The sequence below is a fragment of the Rhinolophus sinicus genome, linkage group LG02, assembly GCF_036562045.2.
Source record: "Rhinolophus sinicus isolate RSC01 linkage group LG02, ASM3656204v1, whole genome shotgun sequence".
In the NCBI taxonomy this organism is placed as follows: domain Eukaryota; kingdom Metazoa; phylum Chordata; class Mammalia; order Chiroptera; family Rhinolophidae; genus Rhinolophus; species Rhinolophus sinicus.
In genome coordinates this window covers 164,508,204-164,530,209 of record NC_133752.1, presented here as the reverse complement: position 1 = coordinate 164,530,209, position 22,006 = coordinate 164,508,204, and the positions used below count along the sequence as shown (strand labels likewise).

Genomic DNA, 22,006 nt, shown 5'->3' with positions numbered 1-22,006 from the left:
ACTTAGGACAGATCTTCCCTAACCAGAGGAGCATGCCATTAAGTCTGCCACCATGTGTTTGCCTAAATCACAGGATGTCCCCTTTTCACATGAAGTGGCTCTTTAGTCCTAATATAACTTCAGTTGAAATTAATGCAAAACCTCCAAATTTCTGAGTTGGAAAGAACCTTAATGATCATCTAAAATGATCATCTTATTTATTTAGATGAGCAAAATAAGCAGGGCTCTGGGTTTTGTTTCCTTACTTCAGAACAATTCCACTCTTATCAGTTTTGTATACTGGGATTCCAGGAAAGATGTCTTCCATAGAAAGTTTTGCTGCTTAACAATCAAAGTGTGAAGAGCAATGAACTTTTAGGACAAGCTTCTCATTTTACATGTAAGGACACTAAGGGTCCAGGTAGCTCATAATCACAAGCCCAATTCTCTTGCCTCTCTCTGTCCAATGCCATTTTTCCCATGTTACATTTTCCATGTGCTGTGTTCGTTCCTCTTAAAGAGCTTTAAAGACCTCACTGAGCAGAATTTATCAAATTGGTAAAAAAACCAGGAGCCAAGAATGGGTCTACCTACAACTTTCTGGCTTACACGAAAAGGAGAATGAAGGAAGTCCAATGACTATAAGTGATTTGCTTAATCCAACTTGCTTAATCCACATCAGAAAGAGTTACCTAAAGAGTGTGGCCTCCCGCTATTGACTCTGTTGATTCATAATGAATGCTGGAGACAACATTCCCAAATTCTGCCTGATTTATGTATGGTGTCAACGTGACTTGAGATAAAAGCAAAATATGTGTTCTATTTCTCTTATTTGTATTCCCATCAATACATTAGACACTTTTGCCATTAACAATATTTGAATGTCAGCATATTGACAATTTAGCAGATCTGCAGAATTGTGATTCATGACCACTATAATTTCATCTTGAATCTCATCAGTTAATGTAAATTTGCTTTCAATTAGTTGTTTTAGTTTTATACACAGTGGAAAATCAATTTTGGTTAGAATGACAGTCATAGGCCATATGACTCTGCAAACCTGCATAATATGTATTAAGTTTTACCGCCCTCATCCTGCAATTTATGCTTTTATGTAAAATCATAGGATTTTTGAGAAGTATCCAAGAGATATGATAATCTAAGTAATTCATAATATCTAGACCTAGGCAGTTAGCAATCAAATTTTTCATTTGGATGATGGATAATTCAATTTAATTTTTAAAGGCAAAATAATTCAAAGTAGAGATGACAGATGTTAGCAGAGATGGAAATTACATTCTTTCAAGAGTAGGTGTCCAGAGAAGGAGGACAAAGTGAACACATGTCTGCCTGGGCTAGGCTGTCATTATACCGCTGTCAATGTTGAAGGCCCACATTTTCAACATTTGGCAGGCCTGCTGTAAGTCACAACTCTCTTGATTTTGTTCACAGAATCAAAAATGGGGTTAAAGCAACACGGCAAATCACACGGAGCCTGTGGGATGGCCCTTCGAGCCCATGGAGAAAACTACGTGCTGTGCAGAATTTTCATCTTTTCATGAATTCGTTAGAACACTAAGGCAAAATATGACTAACGACAAGTTCATTACTTCACATTCGACATATATATATATATGGCAAATAATTTTACACGAGTCTTGCTAAAATACCTTTTATATTCAGCAAAAAATTCTTAGTAACATACAAGGACAATCTGTGTCATGCACTTACTTTCTACAATGCCAATAAAAATATAATAAGTGCTGCTCGCCAGGTAATAATTTGTCATTCTTGTTCTAAATCCTATTCATTGGGTATGCAAAGCTCTGCAAAGTCCCACAACATGTGGAGACGTATGTCTTAGGGAATGAGGAGAGGCTGGGAAGCTAGTCAAGGGACTGAGTCATCTCGGCAATCTGGACCATTCACTTAGAATACACACAAAGAAAGCTCCGGACATCAGCAGGGAAAAGGGGTGGGGCTCCATCTGTTTATATAACTAAAAGGCATCAAGCTGTTCCACTGAAAACAAGCAAAATACAATAACCGCTAATGGTCATTCAATCTTACAAAACTGTAGCCACGAGTGGTAACATAGGTGTTTTTATTTTAACTCTATCCATTAACCTGTAATCAATAGAGATTCTGCTCCTATCACATTTAGGCTTTCCTCTTCCTAAACTATTTAAAATGTCCGCTTCTCAGTTTTTGCAATCACTACTCTCCGTCTTCTGAAACCTCAACAGCAGCACTGCTAGTTACTCAAACATGCTGTCCCTGATAGTTAAGACCCAGCTTCCAGCTTTCATCTCATCCTGACAGCAGTAGTGATGTGTATGTCACTTTGAAAAATTCTAAATCAGGTTCTCTGAATGTTTTTTTGAAAAATAATTTGCCATTATTGAGGACCTTCCTCCCACCTCTTCTCAGAATGTGGTAATACACAAGAGAGCAACACGCTTTTGCTCTTTAGTGAGTGTTTGGCGAATCATTCACCTATTCACTTATTTATTCAGGAAAGACTCCTGAGTATGTACTACGACCTAGACCTTGTGCTGCATACTGTGCTTACAGAAAGAGAATGAAACAATTCTCACATTCAAAGAACGCTAGAACAAAGACAAGTGCATGACTAGAATATAAGTTAAAGGCCACATGTGATAATCCCAGGCACTATGGACGCTGGAGGAAGCAGCAGCATTTAAGTGGATCAGTGTGTGTTTGTACTGGGGGGAAAGGGATGTTGTTCAAGAGAGATTTAAAAGGTTCCTAAAAGACATATGTCTTGAAGGACTACCGATACCTTATCAAGTGGGCAAACTATAGAAGGAAAAGAAACAGGAAAGAAGTAGCAGAGAGCAGAGCATACTGGAGAACAGAGAGGAGCCCAAAAGGCAGGCGCAAAGATCAGTATGACGGTGAGTAACTGGAACAGCAAAGAGTAATGGGAGAGAAAGGAAACGTGGCAACATGGAAAATGTTCTCCAAGTTTAAGTTTGGTTAAGTATGAACACAGAAGTGTTTTTCTTTGTTGTTTAAAAAGAGAAAGTGGGGGCGGGCGGTAGGAGAGTATTGTCATTTGAAATATTCTCTTAAGAGGTATTAGTACGGCAATCTAAGACCCAGGAAACCATATGGATAATCAGCCACATGGGATGCATACTTAACCAGAGAGATTCTTGCTCATATACGTAAGTTTACAAGTTAAATGAAAATCCAGTCTTCAGTTAAGAAGGAATTGTGCCCCCGCCCAGGTCAACACTGGCAAGAATCCTAATGGTTTTTCGATTGTTGTTGTTCTCCTCTTCTTCAATTTACCAGAGTACTTTGTAGGAAATATCCATGTTTTCTGGGAGAGAAAATATCCATTTTTCTGGGAGAGAAATAGATAACCTAGTAGCTTGGCTGATAGCACCAATTTGCCATCTTGTAAGAGAATAATTTTGAAACTTTAGGTTCTATGTCCACAAACATAAAATTATTGAAGAGGAAAGATGTGATCTTAGACTCTGCATGGATGGTCCATACATCTCTACTTAGATCTTCCTTTCAATTCAAATATAATAGAATTTGATTTTTCCCTCAGCCTAGTTTTCCTTTGCTTTAAACCCTTTACAACCAAAGCAAATCAGGTCAAATTTTCTTATTTCATATAATCTCCAAGAGGTATTGCTGAAATGTTGTTTTATGTATTAAGTGCTATAGAATGGAGCATTCTCTTCCATGCAATTTGTCCAAGGAAATTTTTCTGATGGTCTTACTTTCTCATCACTATAGTCACACTTCATTCCTCTCTTAAAAATCTCCCAACTTCTGTTTTGCATAAAAGCTTCCATAATCTAGACAATCATATATTTTTGTTCTGTTTATGTTTTTCATTTGAGTAAAACACTAAAAACTTATCACCTTCATCAGATTTACTCAAGATTTTAGATTTAGAAAACTCTAAAAAAATATGAGAATACCTGAAATATCCATACAGAAAGTTTTATTAAATTTCTTCAAATTACTTCTAATTGTTTCTATATACTCGTTCAAAAGTAGAAAATAACTCTGAATAGATTGTTATGTCTTCAATATTAACATATTCCTTTATTTAACTTACAGAAAATTCCTATAGAAAACATTTGTTGAAGAGTGGGGGTAAGACAGCTCATTGATTCAAAAACCACAATCACTCTTTTCTTTTATTAATATTAGTTTTGCATAAAAGTTGTTAAATATTCAAAAATACCATTTTTAACACTATTCAAGGACCTCAATTGCTCTGTAAGGACCTGCTGCTTTCCCAAACAACTTTAAATCTTTGCTTAGTTCTAAGACCCAGCACTTCCTGATGTCACTCAAACCGTCAAACTTTATTCATGTTTCAATATAAATCTCAGCTCCCCTGGGTTATTGTCACTGACTGGCAATGATGGGCTCAACAAAATCCTCCAAGAACTTTTTGAAGTGCTTACAAATTATAAAACAGTCTCATGTAGGTGACCCAGGGTTGCTTGGTATTCGATATGTCTGTGTAGAAAGATGCTTAACTGCCTTGTGAGACATTATTGTAGGTTGTTGCTCAAAAAAAAAAAAATAAAATAAAATAAAAAGGTAAAACAAAGTTAGTGAAAAAAACAAAAAATAGGTGTGTACACCCTTTGACCCAAGAATGACAATCCCAGGAAATAATTATCCTAAGGAAATAATCATGGATGTACTGTTTATAATAAATAGTAAAAGAACTGCCAATGTTCAATAAGAGTTCTTTAAAAATTATGGTACATCGATATAATGAAATTCAATTAAACTTTATACATGGGATTAAAATGATTTATTGATATAAAAAAGCAAATGATTTATTAAGTGAAAAAAAGCAGGTTATAAAATCATGTACACTCCCATTTTTTTAGAAAATATATTTATTACAAATATATAAATGCTTATAAAATCTTAAAAGTTGAGACATTGAAAATTAACTGTGGTTATATCTTGGTGCTGGAATCATGGGTAATATTAGGTTTCTTCTACGCTTTCTTCTACTTTCAAAAGCGTATGTTACACTTTATAATGAGGTTTTTAAATGTTATTAAAATTTACATATTTTTAAAATGTTAAGTAATTTGGAGTCCCTGACAATATTTTCTTTCTTTTGTTTTAACATGTATCTTCTTTCCCATTTCTGCTTTGCTTATGCCCACACATCATATCAGGAATGCCTTCCTTACTAAATTTAAATTTGAATTTGTTGACCAAATTGAATTTGTTGACCAAATTAAATTTAAATTAAATTTTAATTTAAACAAATTAAATTTAAATTTGTTGACCCCAAATGGTACTATTTACTCTCTTCTCAACATTGAAATATGATTTGGTTCTAAGTGCTAATTGAAATAAGATGACAGAAAGAAGCCCTTACTTGAATATTGGTCAATTTGTCCAAGATCTGGCTTGCAAGCTTAGGCCCATTCTCCATAGTTGGAATGTGGATAGTCTATGAAAGAAAAGCAGACATGAGATAATTGAGGATAGTCATATATACAGTGACAAGACACTCTGCAATGCTACTGTATTAACGCAATTCCACTGAAATAAGGAAGGGCACTATGATAACCTGATTACATATGTTAGCTCCTTATGCCAAAGCCTCATTTCTGTTCCGAATTTGAATAAAAGCTAACTACCTGATTTAGGGCACTAGTTTATATGCCAGTCTTCAGAATGATTTGAGGAAACAATGAGAAGCTAGGGGTCCCTAAAACAGTGGCTAAGCTTAAAAGAACCCTACTCCTTCCAGCATTCCCAGAATCTACAAGGGTAAATGATTAGCCCCCATATTTAACCCTCTTGGCAGGAACTGAGAAATCAAAAAATATTTTGCCACTAAAGCAAGGCATTTCAAGGACATAAATTAAGGCAAGTCTATGCCTTCACAAAAGGGGTTTCCGAACCTATGTCTGTTCTAAGCCAAACCTCCAAAATGTTGGATAGCATGATTAAGTTCAGGGCTGAGAGAGATTTCACAATCCTAATTTATATTTCAGTCAGGCCCATTCATGCCTCGCTAGCTTGCAGGCCTTTGATAGTTTGATTTTAGTAGATAGTTCATGTTCTTAACTTGTGCCCTTTAGGACAATAGGATAATCAGATGTACATTTTGGCTCTGAATGCCCTCTAAAACAAGACCATTAAGAACATGATAAACTTTATAAACTTCTTGGTTCTACAGGCGAAATAATAATTAGACTTAAAAATATCTGACCTAATGACCTTAGTTCATTAAAAAAGTGGACCCATAATACATTACCGAGATACTACCATAATAAAATATGAAACAGTAGCTTTATGATCAGTACAAGTATTGGATGATAATAGAATAATTATTTTCTCTTGAAATAGTATGTAGCTGGAATTATGTCAGGAGCCATTCCCTAAAAGCAAGTTCAAAAATCTCAAGCAATGAAGTAGACACCATTAAAATCGGCAGAAAACAAAACAAAAAAATCAATACAACCAGCTGAGGAAAAATAATTATAATGTTAAATATTAAAACAATAGAATCTATATTTAATACGAGTAACTTAAGCCAGTTCACATTTTTAAAATAACCCCCACATGACTTTGAGTTATAAAGTCAGTTGGTGATGTTAATTATAAGTATTGGAGCTTTGTTATAAAGAGGATAGCAAAAAACTGACCAAAAAATGAAAGTACAGCACATATGAAATCATACTAGTTTACTGGGAGGAGAAAATTTCTTACAACTAAATGCTTGAATTCCTTCTGAAAATTTTAGTAAATGCACCAGTTTTGCCAAATTAAAAAAAAAAATTTGTAAACTAGTCATAATAATAATAATAATAATAATAATAATAAATGTAGGGGTTGATCATTCAAATGAATTTTCCATTACTATTTGCTATTCCTACTCCAATAGTTTGGAAGTATATTTGGAAACCATAAATTGAACTTTAACTACCTGCAGAACCTTCTTTAGTGAGCCAGTAGAAAGAAATGATGGAAGTCTATTGACACATCCCCAATCCCTAAATTGACAAAAGATAGAGATGGTACTTGTCTAAGAACAAAACTGACCTCCCACCATGTTGGATCTTAGGATCTTACACATCACTGGAAAGATAAAAGTAAGTAATTTGTTAATACAGGGTCATCATGACAAACTGCCCCAGTTAATGAAATGCCAAATTATGAAAAAAAAAAAAAAATTCTTTGCATCCTGGAGCCAACTAGTATTTTGTTCACACGCTTAAAAAAATTTAATTATAGGCAAATGATTAGAAATACCCGGAGGTGACTGAAGAAACACTGTCTTACCTCACCCTTGTACAGTATATCAGAAACTGGGCAAACAACGCAGGCTGTGCCAGAGCCAAACATCTCTCTAACTCGGTTCTGCTCCAGGGCTGTTGTCAAGTCATCCATGGTGAGGTACCTCTCCGACACCTTAAACTCACCCTGTTTGGAATGTAAAAAATAAAAAGCATACATTTTCAAGGAAAAAGCATGCAAAAAAGCCCTGTAGTACTTACCTTTCTACTAAACATTCGGACTGAAGTTGGATAACAGCAGTCATACTTAGAAGGAAAGCTGGAGAGAACGAATAACACCATCGTATCTGTAAATATACTGAGGTGTCATGCAATCTACTCCAAGGTCACAGCCCCTCTAAATGAGATGATCAGAATGTAAATTATAAGAGTATCACTGTAAAACGCATGGTATATTTCAATACATGCCTCCCTGTGTTTTTTCCCCTTTTACGAGGCGCACTTCATGGCTAAAGTCTCACAAACTGATGTATCCCAAGTGCTACTTAATGTGTGCTCTATGCTGACAGTCTTCAACCTATTTATCATAAAAATATAACTTTAATAATGATAGCTACCATTACTTGAGCATCCAATAGCACGCCAAATTCTCTCATTTTTAAGGTGGGTATTCGTATCCCCATATTACAAATGAGAAAAGTAAGATTCAGGGAAGTTGAATGACATCCCTAAGGTCACACAGTAAGTAAATAGCAAAAACTGGATTTGAACTCAGATCTGATGTGACTGGCTCCAAAACTGGTCCTCTTTCTACTGTGTTTTCTATGGAGTAAAAACATAGACTGAGTTTAAATATCTGAAATATTTCATTATTTTAAAACATTAAAAATACATTTGGACTTTGAGAAATTGCAGTGTGTGCATACATATATATATTTTTTCTTTTCTTCCTAAATTTGCTGTTCAGTTGACTTTACAACAGTAATCCTCTTCCTTCTCTTTAGTATCATATTAGGTTGAGTTTCATCACAGAATTATTGGCATGACCTCATCGACTTCTGCTGAACTACTGGAACATTTTATTTGCTCAAGGATAGCATATGAAAAAAAAAAAATGCCTTTAAGCTATATGTTGAATACTCATTCTTAAATCTGCTTACTTCTCATTCTTGTGTTAGTGGTTAAAGTTCAAAGTTTGTCAACAGGCTATTTGAATTAAGGGCAATAGAGAATGGATAGATTTTTTAAATAAGAGAATATTCTTTAAAACTTATAAATCCACAATAGATAAAAATGGAAATCTCAGCCTGTGGCAAGATTCAAAATATTAGAAGAAAAATGCATCATGCTGTAAGTATATTTGGAAAGGTAGAAAAATATGCCTGCAATAGAAATATGGCTTTTTGCAAGTTTCAATTTATATCAGTCTGCAATTGCAATTGTGTTGTTCAAAGGTAAATAAATCCCAGAAAATCAGCCAAGTTAACTGAAAACAAGCTGAGCTCTGTGTTCTGGAAAAGAAAAAAAACATCTTGTAAATAAACAGAATTGTTTTTCCTCTGCTCTCCCTTACTTATCTTTGGACAATTTCCCCTTCTGGCAAGTAATGGTAACCCCCCACACGCCTCTTGGCATTTATGTCTCCCTGTTTTAAAATAGCTTTTAAAATAAATTACAGCTAAGGAGTCAAGAAAAAAATTCCTTCATAATAACCTATTTTTCATGCTAGCAAGTCATTAGTGTGGGAAAGCATTTCCCATTGCAACTTGTCATCAAACCTTCTGTACTTGATTGACTTTTTTTCTTTAATAAAACAAAAATTACTGAGCTTCAAAAATACATCTTTCCAACTGCAAGCATATTTAGGACAGGGCAAGCTGTTTGAAATAATACCAACAGTTTGTAAATGTCACGCCCAATGTGCCAGCCAGCATGTGGCAGTTGGGTCTTGCCTACTTCAGGGTTTTGTAGAATTATTTATAGCACATTTCCTCTATTTCCAAAGTCTTTTCCAGAGAAACTGTGCTAGTACTCTCATAGACACTTTGTGTGTATCTAAACATTTGTCCTATTAGTACTGTTTGACCACAGTATGGTCAAAGCCTTTTCATGTCCCTTGGACATCATTTTAACACATGGGTCAAAAGTTCCATCCAAGAACCTCTGCCAGATCACCAACTCATTCAGTATTCATCTTGAGTATGTTATAATGTCATTTCCAATACCAAACAGTTTAACATGCTTGCCTGTGGCACATGAATCAGAAAGTTTACTAAAAATAATTTTACATTTGCTTGAGTGTTTTGATTTTAATAAACATGTATATGAATTTGGGAGGGCAGGGAGCAGAAAGGGGCGGGGAAAGGCAGTCAGCATAATTTCTATGACAAGCATGGTTACACTGGAATAAATAGAGGAAGGGAGAACTACGAATCATTGCCATTTGGAAACAATGCATCTAGACTTGAAAAGTTAAGGACTGGCTAAATGGAAGAACACAAAGTATAAACCAGGTGAGTCAGGAGGAGACACCTGATACAGAGCTTGAGACCAGTACTAGAATACTTCTTCACCAGGACAACTTGACAAACTGGTTTCTCCCTGCCCTCCCTATAAACGATACTTATTTGATAGTCTTGCCAAGACAGTCCTTTTAGAAGCGTTCTTTTCACTCGAGGTAAGAGTAAGATTAGATAACATGGGTTGGAACTACTATATATTATTTCAACACTAAGCTGGGCTTATTTTGATTACTTTTTGTTGCATGCTTACAAAAGTTGTTCATGTCAAAGGCACCCACCCACTTGCGTGCCAGGTCCAGGATGCTCTGTCTTGTCACTCCTGGAAGAATGATGCCATCTAGCGGAGGAGTTGCGAGTTCTTCTTCTGTCAATTAGAAATTGGAATATTTTCAAACTTTATATTAGCCATGCTTTATGTCAATAGCCATTAAAAAAAAAAACAAGACAAAACTGCTTCTTACAAATTTGCTAGTAATAAACATGAAGATCATGTTACTGTGCTGCATTGTCAAATTTCCCAAATCAATTCACGCTTCAGATAGATCTTTATTTTTAAAAAGAAAAAGAAAGATACTCATCTAATCATCTTCAGTGTGTCCTTAACCACTAAAAAAGGAGATGGTTTTCCACTAACAAACAATAAGAGTTATAAAATACACTTAAGAGGAACATTCTGAAGTCAAAATTTACTTTAGTGGATTAAAGCTGGTTAGTAATGAAGAACAATGTACATAGGATCGTAATAAGGAACACTGTTCACTACCATACCTAAGAATACTGTGCAGAAGCCCTCCCCCAAGAAGTGTGCATGCCTATTCAGGCCGGTCACTGCTCCCATACTTCGCTTGGATAATCTCTCTGTAGTGATTTTCAAACTGGTGGAGTATCCACGCCATTTATGGAGTTACTGATGTCACCTTCTGAGATTCAAATGTAATGGGCTCAGAGTGGGTTAAGCATTTATAGGGCTAACAAAAAAGAAAGAAAAAAAGCAATCCAGAAAACCAACCAAAACTCCACAGGTGACTCAGAAAGCCAAAGCCGAGGCACTGGTCTTCTTCAGAATGACCACAGGCACTCCAAACCACCGTGAGGGCTGGGATGATGACGGTCCGTCAATGTGGCCCATCACCTGCACATGCCCTCCTCACAGAGGGAAGTCTCTGGTACTCAATGTGCCTCTCTCCTCCCTACCTCTGACACCCATGAACAGGAATCTAGTGAGAAATTAAAACCTTAAATCATTGCTTTATCAAGACGTTGAACCTTGTAACAAATGATGTGTTGCCGACATGTGTTTGCAGAGGAATTCAAAAGGTATGCTTGAAAGGATCACTAGGTAGCAAAAGCTGTGTAGAAATCACATTGGTGTCTCTGAGCTCCCCTACGCCATGTTATACAGCTAAAAGGGACTTTAGAAATCACCTAGCCAATCCTTATTTTATAGAAGAAGAAACTGAGGCCTTATAAAGATAAGTGACTTGCAAGACTAGTGACACTGGGAAACAGCACCAGAGCTAAGTGTCCCAACACTGGGGTCTTTCCCTTTGCCTTAGTATACTATGGTCTTGACTTGCCTATTCCACTGTGGATATCCCCGACCACCAAGCTGTCTGGAAGACCAAAACTCTATATTTGTCCCTGTGCCTGGGCCAGAGTGGTATGTAATAAGTGTTTTTGAATAAAAAATAAATGAATAATCATCTTTGCTAGGATACAGCAGCATGATTCTTTTGAATTTTGTTGCTAAAAATGATCTGCTGAAAACTATTTTCTGGAAAGAGGAAAATTTGTTCTTGGCAAGTCCTTAGGGCTACTTTTTGTCATGTTTAGAAATAGTGGACTCAAAATAAGCCCATGTTTTGCAATAGCAAGCTAGCTAACTGGATACATAATGTGTGGATCTACGTACGTGTGTGTACACGTATATGCATACACACCACACAGAGACAAACAGACTTCTAGTGCCCCCAAACTGGGCCTTTCCTAAAGCTCACTGAGCTCTAAGACTACATGAAGTTAAATGAAAACAGCAGCCCCGATGTGCAAATCCAGTTTTGTGAAATAAATTTAACACCCAAACTGTAACCACTAGCCTGAGGTCAACTAAGAGAACATCTGCTTCTCTGGAAGCTAGACAGAGATGATGACATGACAACATTTGGGTGAGAAACATTCATTTTCCTCTGCAACCACAAACATGCTTATGAGAGCCAGAACTAGCTCCAGATTGCCCAATGTAAGGAAAACAGAGCCTACAAACGCAGCTTGTTTTTGACAGAGAAATCATTTTTAAGAGCTGATGAATTTGGAAGCAATAACAGCAGGACTCATCTGTGACATCCCAAAGTCAAGCGCTAATGGGAACCAGGAATGTGGGTTTGTACAAGTGCCCTAAACACCATCAGCACAAGTATTCATTTATTCAATGAATATACAGACGGACCCAACTTTGATGGTTTGACTTATGATTTTTTTTTTCACTTTAAGATGGTGTGAAAGCTATATGCATTCAGTAGAAACTGTACATTAAATTTTGAACTTTTCCCAAGCTAGCGATCTGTGGTACATCTCTTGTGATGCTGGGCAGCGGAAGTGGCAGTGAGCCTGTCAGCCGCGTGATCACGAGAGTAAACAACTGATACGCTACGGTGCACTGCATTGCCAGCATTTGGGGGATATTGTTTTTTGTTTGTTTGTTTGTTTGTTTGTTTTATTAGTTTCAGGTGCACACAACAACGTTTGGGGGATATTGTGTTCTGAGCACGTGTAAGGTAGGCAGGGCTAATTTAGCATGTTTGGTAAGTTTGGTGTATTACATACATTTTCAACTTAATGATTATTTTCAATTTACGATAGGTTTATCGGGACATAACTCCATCATAAGTTAAGGAGCAAAGTTGAGGAACATCTGTGTATTGAATACGCGCCGTGTGCAGTCGGCTTATCTACACCCTATGGACACAGCAGTAAACAGAACCGCTATAACTCCTTGCTTACTTTCTAATAGGCAGAGGCAAACAATTATTATGTTAAACAGGATGTTAGACCATGGGGGCAAAGGAAAGAGGAAAGGTGATAAATGCTGGGAAGCAGTGGGGAAAGGAGTTTGGAAGGAAATCCTCACTGAATGCCTGCTGTCCAAGAAGGTTCCTGGGACCTGAGCAGACAGCAACATCAACACTCACCGCCATGATCAATTTCTCAAACTAACTGTGAACTCAACACAACAAAGTCTTCCTTTCAAAGTGGCTCCAGTGTCCAGCGAGAGGTAAAATTCTTTGTTCCCACAGTGACTAGCAAGTAAGTGTGTTAAATTATGCATCAACCGGGTAAAAACGAGAATCAGGGCTGTGTGGCTTATCGCCAGGCTTGCTGTCACTGGAGTCAAAACCCACCTAAGTTACAGGCAAATGCCACATACAGTTATGGTGCATGGCACTGGACTGTGAACATAGATTATCTACTTTGCTGCCTAAGAAAGGACAGCCTTGTCCAAAAGAAGCAGTGAGTGTGGGTGCTGCTCACGGAAAGATGACAGGTTATGACTGAAAGAACTCTGCTTATACCTTCTGTTGATAAAGTTTGTGAAAGAGCAGTATTTTGCTGATTTTCAACTTATTCCTCTTTGTATTTTCTTAAAGCCACATGATATAAATCAAAGTTACCACAGAGGTGCTTCAATGTCTTCTTTTGGTTTTAGCCCAAAGGTTATTCCTGACATTATTCTCTCATACTACTGTCCAAACATTTATTTCATTGCCTTTCTTCTTACTACAAATTGTATTTCATCTGTTAAGTGAACACCCTCAAATTGAAGAGACACATTTCACATTAAGACTAAAGTTATATCAGGCAACCATAATCTGAATAATAACTCTCACGGTCTTGTATATTTTCTAAGAGTCAGAAGACAAATTCTCTCATTTCTATTCTGATCTTTAAAAGCCATGGTGGAAATGGTCCATGATTATTGTTTGCATAAGGGGCAATTTTTCACCAGGACAGTTTCTGGTTAAATCATGTAGCTTATTTAGACTGTGCTTAAATCCTGACATCTCTCATCTATAAATAACGACATTGCCACTTCTGCATGATGTGACCATTTTTTGTTTGGGGTTGTGTGGGATTTTTTTGGGTCTGTGAAGGTACGGGTGGGCAAGTAGGATGAATGAATTCAATCAATTTATTATCTCCTAAGTGCAGAGTTCAACACTGGCTGTCATCTTTCAAGCACAGCTTTTAATATATGTCATATGCAATAACTCAAATGTAGAAATCACAAATATGCCAGTATAAATTTTGTTTTTAAATAGTAGCGAGTACAAACAGCAGGAATGGAAGAAAGAGCATGAACTGTAGCTGGCTTTTCATATGCCAAGGATTACCAAATATAAGGCTCATCTTGTTAGTCTCTGCAACTAAGGGTGAAATTAGTGCATAGTTCTAAAGTCAGCCACATCTGAATCACCATCTTCCTCTATATTTATAGCCAAATAACAACAGAGCAATAGAGGCTACTATAGCTATATAAAATAAAATTTTCATTAAAAATACTAATTAAAACCAATATTGAGATGACATAAGTATTTGGAAACTTTGACATTTTTCATGTCTAGTCTCTATGCTTATTACTGTGAAATAAACAGCCTAAGTAAGAATGTAAATAAAACTAAAAATATGTTTTTTAAAATGTTTATGACTATTAAAATTCTAATAGAAATAAATATATATATCTGTATTTTCCCCCCATAATTGGCCATTTCATTCAATACCATAAACATTGTCAACACTTCACTGAACATCTATGGTCTCTGCCAATAAAAATAAAATAAAATAAAATAAAATAAAATAAAATAAAATAAAATAAAATAAAATAAAATAAAATAACAGCAAAGAGAGATAATGAGCATTCACGACATTAAAGGTAATAAAGAAGTATTGATTTTTATAGTAGACATATATTAATAGACTTGAATGAATCAAGATCTAAGTGCAATCCAAAGATAGAGCAGTATGTCCTTAAAAATAGCGTGCTTCAATCAAATTGAGCTCCAGAGTAAATCTGGAAGGCTTCTGATATATTATCAAAATGTGTATAAAGGGCAACAACTGTTGAAAGAATTATAGCAAGAGAGTATACTGAATTTTATATCAGTAGAATCAGAAGATTATGTTTATTACTGTAGCATTTTATGCATAATATACGGTGAATGACCATTGAGTTAATCTGAGGCCGATCTCCAAATACAAGGGATTTCCGATAAGAAAAAATGGTAAGAAAGCAAAAGGGATGAGGCAGCAAATCTTCAAATCAAGATTTTAATTCCTTCAGTTGATATCTCAATAATAAGTACATCTAGAACCAAAAAATTATGACAAAACCTTTATACATTCTGTAAATTTAAACTCATGTGCACTTGAACAGTAGTTCTTAGGCCCTGGAATTGTGTTCTTCATTTCTCTGTTCAAAGGTTCTCGTTCTTTTTTCTCCAATCCCACTGAAAACATCTGGGGGGAGGGGGCAGGGAGAGGGGGAGGAGCAAGAAACTAAAATCTGAATGGGTTACCTCCATCTTCATTGATCCAGTAAAGAAAAAGATTCATAGTTCCAACTTCTGTTATCTGATTATCCTCTCCATAGAGCCACAGAACCTGCTGACACGCATTATCCATTGCTTCACATTGGGCAAAAAGAGATGAGCCATAATTCCTTTTAAGAAAAAGGAAACATATTGATTCTCACTATACTTCAACCCCTACATCTTATACTAAAATATGCGTGTTTAATTCACATGTGCATGTAGTCAATGGACCATGTTCTTAATATATACAGAGGGTGCCAAAAAACTGTATACACAATTTAAGAAAGGAAAAAAACTGCATTAAAATTATAATATTCAATGTATACCAATAACAAAAGATGAATACAATCATGAATATACATTTTTTTGGCACCCTCGGTATATACTATACTCTCTAACAGCATAACATTAAAGGAAAGTTATCAGAGCACCTAAATGATCTATTAATAACTGTACTCATTTGAGAGAAAGACAGCAAAGCAAAACTGTGGAATTCTAACTTGAAAAGTAGAGCTGGAGAACCACAGGTAAATAGCCAAGTTAATAACAGTAAATAGCCAAGTTAATAACAGTAAAAAGTTATTTATTTTATTTTATTTTACCTACCAAGCAATATTACATGAATTATTTCATTTTAACGTCACACTAGTACTATAAGTCAGCCCCTATGATTATTTCCATATTCAGATGAGAAACTGAGGCTTACAGAAGTAACTTGTATCAAGTTACAACAATTAAGTAGCAGAACACAAAGCATTGTGCTGTCTTAACTGAGACATTTCAATATATCCAAGAAATGCCTAATGTCCAATGTGTACATTCCCCCAAAGATGGGACACAATGTTAAAAATCCTGATTTTAACCAAAAAGTATTCTGAAAGCCCATTTTTCTCAACCTGCCTTCTCATCTTGTATTATTCAAAATCATGTTTAAATCATCTTAAGCAGAAAAGTCACCTATAGTGATCATGTATTCTGTGATAATACATTATATTATCTTTATAATAAATAGCAAACTACCCACAGACCAAAACTAAATATTTTCTTGCAATGTCTCAATGGCCCCATGTTATCTTTTCCCTAAGTAGGTAGGGGGAGCTAGAAAACAAGATTTAAAGAAGAAAACCTTTAAATATTATTACCACTTTGTGCACTCTAAGAAAAGTTTTAACAAAGTAATACAGATGGTATGTAGTCGTGTGCATAAAGAACTCTGAACGAGTAAAAAAAAAATCAAGCGAGTAGACAAAATAGTTACAACCTGGCTCACCTAAGACATAGGAAGAAAAGCTCTAAACCAGAGAGAAAGGAAAGTGACTTCTTAGTCTAACGAACTCCATTCGGTTTTGTCTACCCATTGAGAATGCAGTTGCTGAAATTGAACAGGGATGATGGGACATAATATTGAATAACCTTTTTTGGTAGAAAATAAAGAAATACTGCAGAGGGAGGTCAGAGCCCATTGTCAATGTCTCTCTCACATCCCAGCAGCACATCATTCGACTCTCCCAGGACTTCCTAAATCTACATGCTGTACCTGCACCCAGAAGGCTGCCACTAGGTCACCTTCTGGACAGCTGCTGCCCCGGGTATATGATACACATCAGTACTTGGTACACACCAAAGGTACAGGCCATACTGATTAATGCAGCTATTCTTGTTCAGCCATAGGGGTATTCCCCATTCACAGCCAAGTCCACCCCTGAAACTGTCTAACACTTTCAAATGCTCTTTTATTTCCAGCTAGCTACATATGGCCTATGAGACTGGCCTGACAGAGCCAAAGCCGGGCTGTCCCTCAGCCAGTTGGCAACAGGTATGGCTACAGTCTGTGGCAATGAAGACAACATTTCAGTGAAGCAGGCCCTTCCCGAGACAGGATTCGTTGAAGCCAACTGAGGGCCTCGCTCCCAGCACCAGGTGCTCCAGCATTTCATTCAAGGCCCTGATTTGATTCCCATTTTAATTACTCATTTTAGTTCTTGCCCATGCATAACATTCACTGTTTCTCCCTTATAGAAGGCCCCTGGTTATCCTTTAAAACACTGAAAAAGCTAAACACAAACAAAAATGAGCATTACAATCAGAATATTAATATAGACGTATTTGTTTTGAAGTGAAATGGCAACTAAATTATTGTGAGGAATTTTCGTTTAAACAGAAATGCAGACTTACCCTCCCATCTTGCAGTCCCCAGTCCCACCTTTCCAGGCTCTTACAAACTTCGGATTGGCCCACAGGGACACTGGGTTAAAGGTTCCACTTGAAAAATAAGGTCCCACTGGGCTCAAGATTACAAAGATCAGGGCTTTGGTAGGCTTCTTGACTCCAAGAGAAGGCTGCAATAAAGTAAAAGTACGCGCACAGTTCATTTAAAATGTAGACACCAGCCTTAAAATCTAGAATAGATCTGTAATTATTTCCTCCAGTGGTTATGTAAGGACAGCTGTTACTTCTACCATTGAGTTACACAAAGTCTGATGGTCTTTTAAGAAGAAAACACCAAAAATGGAGTACTTAAGTTTCATTTTGCTTTGCTTCCTGAGTTGTTTTGATTTTAGAGGAAAAGCAAATTTGTCAAAATTTGTTTTTGTTAGTAGGGTTTTTAGAGAAGTATATTTTTAACAACTAGCTATGTAGCACCTTTCAATGCTGCATTGATTAGAAATTGAAAAAGAGAAGAACTCAAGACACGATTTCAGTCTTTGGGGTGAAATATATTTGCTTCTGACTTCCCTTCTGTGTTTATGGATTATGGACCCCTTCAGGACATGGCAGGGCCTCCAGCTGGTGGTGGGTGTACGGGAGGGTGCCATTCCCAGACCTCACCATGACAGGTACCAGACAGCAAGAGTATAGCTTCACTGGAGGCAAAGACAGCAGACAAGATAAATATCCCCCTAAAAGGACTCAGGAACTTGTCTCATGAATGACAAACACAGAAGATGGCCTTTCCCACAAACATTTACCACAAAGCCCACAATGCAAAATCATACAAAGTCCTTCAGCACAAAAGCAGTTATAAGTAACTACTTTCAGTCAATTATTAAGGAGGAAAATTGAGAGACTGAAATTGTGGGGGCTACGTATGATACAGGCAGAAAGGGTCACTGGGCTATCCTGTGGCATTTAAGAACACAGGAAGCAAGACGACAAGTCAGGACTATTACACTGAGTGTCGTGGGATGTAAAGTGCTGGTGTCCAGTCTCCACGAGAGCCTTGTCTGGCTGGAAGGGGTAGAATGTGTCATGGAAAGAACGAGAGGAGACAGTTCCAGCCAGGGAAGAAGATTCCACTCTCATTCCAATGAACATGAGAACCAGAGCCAATGGATAGTGGATGATGAGTAATCACATTAAAAAACATTAGTCAGCAAGCAACTGGTTTTGGTTTTTTGCTTCTTTGTGTTTGTTCTTTAACAGGGGCTGAACAAGACTCCCCCACCAAGAAAAGAGTGAAGAGCCTTAAAACTTCATTTGTCATTTCTGGTTTCATTGTTTGGGAGAGAAACCTCAGTATAGACACATCTGCCTTCCTTCCCAGTTTTGATAAAAACTGACTATCTTATCTCTGCATTTTTATTTACCTACCAGTTAAATAAATATAATGATTCCTTCACATCAGAGGAGCTTTGAAGCTTAATATTTAAAAATTTTTATGAACCCTCATACTGAGGAATTAAGAGAAACTCCTCAACATAATTCAGAAATGCAATATGCAGGATACAGTCTCTAATTTATCTAGCTCCTAAGTTTCTGAATAAAATAGCTTATTTGTAGACAAACTGATAAGCATTTTACTAGAGATCCCATGAATGCCTGGGCTTTTTTCACTCTGAACTCAAGTATTTTTTTGCAACCTGCATTATACTTTTTTAAAAAGTAACAATAACTCATCATCATGGAAATTTTTTTTCTGAGATTAATTTCATCTTACTCATTCCCTTCCCCCAATTTTAATTGACAGGCAAAGTTCCATATATTCCACTAGGTGGTAGTATAGAGAGCAGATGGGAAATGGGGAATAATTCCATGCCTTAAATCTATTTCTGGAAAAAAACAAATCTCAATAAACCTTAAGTAACACTTTTATTCTTAGCAAGCAGGTAAATCACAGATTAGAATGTCTCAATACTGAGAGAAAATGTGTTTATGTGTACTAACATTTTATTTTCTGAAATTTAAGCAAGATCCACTCACATTTTACAAAAGTACTTCAAGTACTGGTGTCCATCACAACTTCATACTTAAACGATTACTTAATAATGATTGTCTTTTCATGAAAAGAACTCTGACTTTAATGAAAATGGTCATACTGCTTTAAGAGTGAGAATAAGTAAAATGTAACTGCATGAGGAAGGGATCTTGAGTTTCTACCCTCAGGAACCATTATTTGTTTTTTTGTCTTGATTCTCCTTTCTATCCTGGGATGCAATTTAAATTCTGTGCTACTGCTACAGTTATGAGTAGTTCATTATATAATATTAATCAAATGGTGTAAACATAATTCTATGATGACAAGGTCAGGCTTCTGATCAAATAAAACAAAAGCCATATAAATAGAGAGAAAATATGAACGACAATGTCTGATAAGTTGTGTAAATCAGTTTCAATGAGTCTCATTCCCTTAGGAACACTTTGATTTTTTTATTCTTCTCGACTATTTCCTCTGATTATTTTAATACATAAGGAATTGAAGAAGGCTTTTTAAAAGCCCCAGGGAAAACGAGGAACATAAAATTTCTGATGTACAGTATATAATTTCTCAAGGGACCACAATGACTTTGAAATTCTGATGTGTCCAAAACAATATTCTTCTTTATATTATCTCTCACAAGTAAATACATATACAAGGGTATTAAATACATATATATTTTGCACAGAATAAAAAGACACTTGAAAAAAAACAAGACATTCGGGTGTGATGAAACATAAAGACACATGTCACAGTGAAAATTACCACTTCTGTCTGAGTCAGTCGGAAAATTAGTTTATAGAAAGCTCGCCGAGCTGCTCCCCCACTCACGGCCTCCACACCTCACTCTACTTCGATATGGCAACAATGTTCAGCCCTACAGAGACCAAACAGTGCATCGAGACTCAGATTGCTATTTTCCAGAGTATGTTGGAAAGGATGGTAACGAGTCCAATCTCTCCAAGACTGAGTTCCTAAGCTTCATGAATACAGAACTGGCTGCCTTCACAAAAAAACAGAAGGACCCCACTGTCTTTGACTGCGTGAAGAAATTAGACATCAACTGTGATGGGCAACTAGATTTCTAAGAATTTCTTAATCTTCTTGGCCGCATGGCAGTGGCTTGCCATGACTCCTTTACCTATTCCCAGAAGTATATCTGAGGAGCCCTTGGAGTTGACCTCCAGACCCACCCCCTGACCTTCCAGGCCTCCCATTCATCATCTCAAAGACCACACATACCCTAAACCCAGCGCACCCATCACCCCATGCAGGCCACTTCTGCTGGTAGTAATACACACACACACACACACACACACACACACACACACACACACGTTTATAAAAAGGCAGGGTTTCAGAGGTAATCTGAGCAATGGCAGAAAGAGCTCAGTGAGCTGAGAAAAGTGCATGCTTTGTCCTGGAAGGCAGAGAAGCACAGCAGCTTTGTGAAACTTGGGAATAATTCTGCCTTAGCAAAGCAAGTAAGAGAGAGAAGAAACAAGATAATTGAGAATAACAGGGGAACATTTTTCAAAAAGAACAGCATGACCATTTTTTTTTTTTCAATCCAAAGAACAGCCTGTTGTTTTGTTTTAACCTTACCAGTTTTTTTTTAAAGAGATTAGTTAGAGAAGAAAATGGTAAAGAATATTGAACTATTGAACTGATGGGTTCTATAAGAGATGTGGAGAGGACCAGTGGACCATATAGGGCCTTGAGTATGTAAGTCACAAAAGGAGGGGATAACAAATTCATGTAGTGTTTTTATAGGAAAAACTAGTTGGTTTGGTGAAAGATTTTTTTTTTTTTTAATTCTCAATAATTACACAGTACTTGTTGGTTTCTAAGACATTTTAAGGTCATTATCTTCATCCTATGCTCAAGCCTCATTGAACCATTTTCCCTTTCGATTCCTCACCTTCCCACCTCTAAATGTTTTCTTATACTACTTCCCTTTACCTGGAATATTCTCCCCATTATGGATTGAAATGTGTCTGCCGGATGATCGGTTTGCTTAGTGGTTAGAGCACGGTACTTATACCACCAAGGTCGCCGGTTCAATTCCCACATGGTCCAGTAAGAGACAACAGCTTGAGCTTAGAGCTGAGCTGCCAGTAGGCGACCAGTTGCCTCAGTGGTTGGGCCGCGGTGCTTATAACACCAAGGTCGCTGGTTTGAGTCCCGCATGGGCCAGTGAGCTGTGCCTTCCACAACTAGATTGAAAATAATGACTTGATTTGGAGCTGAGCTGCGCCCCCCCCCCCCCAACTAGATTAAAAAACAAATTGACATCCTGGAAAAACACACTGTTCCCCAATATTCCCCCAATAATAATAATAATAATTAAAAGAAATGTGTCTGCCCTCAAAATTTGTATGTTGAAGCCCTAACCCCCAATGTGACTGTGTTTGGAAATAATGCCTTTAAGGAGATAATTAAGGTTAAATG

At 36.7% G+C, this 22,006-nt stretch overlaps 1 protein-coding gene across 3 annotated transcripts in view; it reads right to left on the bottom strand.

The window, feature by feature from the left end:
• BCAT1 (branched chain amino acid transaminase 1) overlaps positions 1-22,006 on the bottom strand; it is a 77,683-nt gene that overhangs the window by 7,150 nt on the left and 48,527 nt on the right. For all 3 annotated transcript variants that reach the window (XM_019737823.2, XM_019737815.2, XM_019737832.2), the window contains exons 6-10: positions 17,536-17,699; positions 15,346-15,488; positions 10,054-10,139; positions 7,300-7,440; positions 5,384-5,458 (exon numbers count right to left, since the gene is read on the bottom strand). In XM_019737823.2, coding sequence (XP_019593382.2) covers positions 5,384-5,458; positions 7,300-7,440; positions 10,054-10,139; positions 15,346-15,488; positions 17,536-17,699 — 609 coding nt within the window. The remainder of the gene's footprint in view (positions 1-5,383; positions 5,459-7,299; positions 7,441-10,053; positions 10,140-15,345; positions 15,489-17,535; positions 17,700-22,006) is intronic.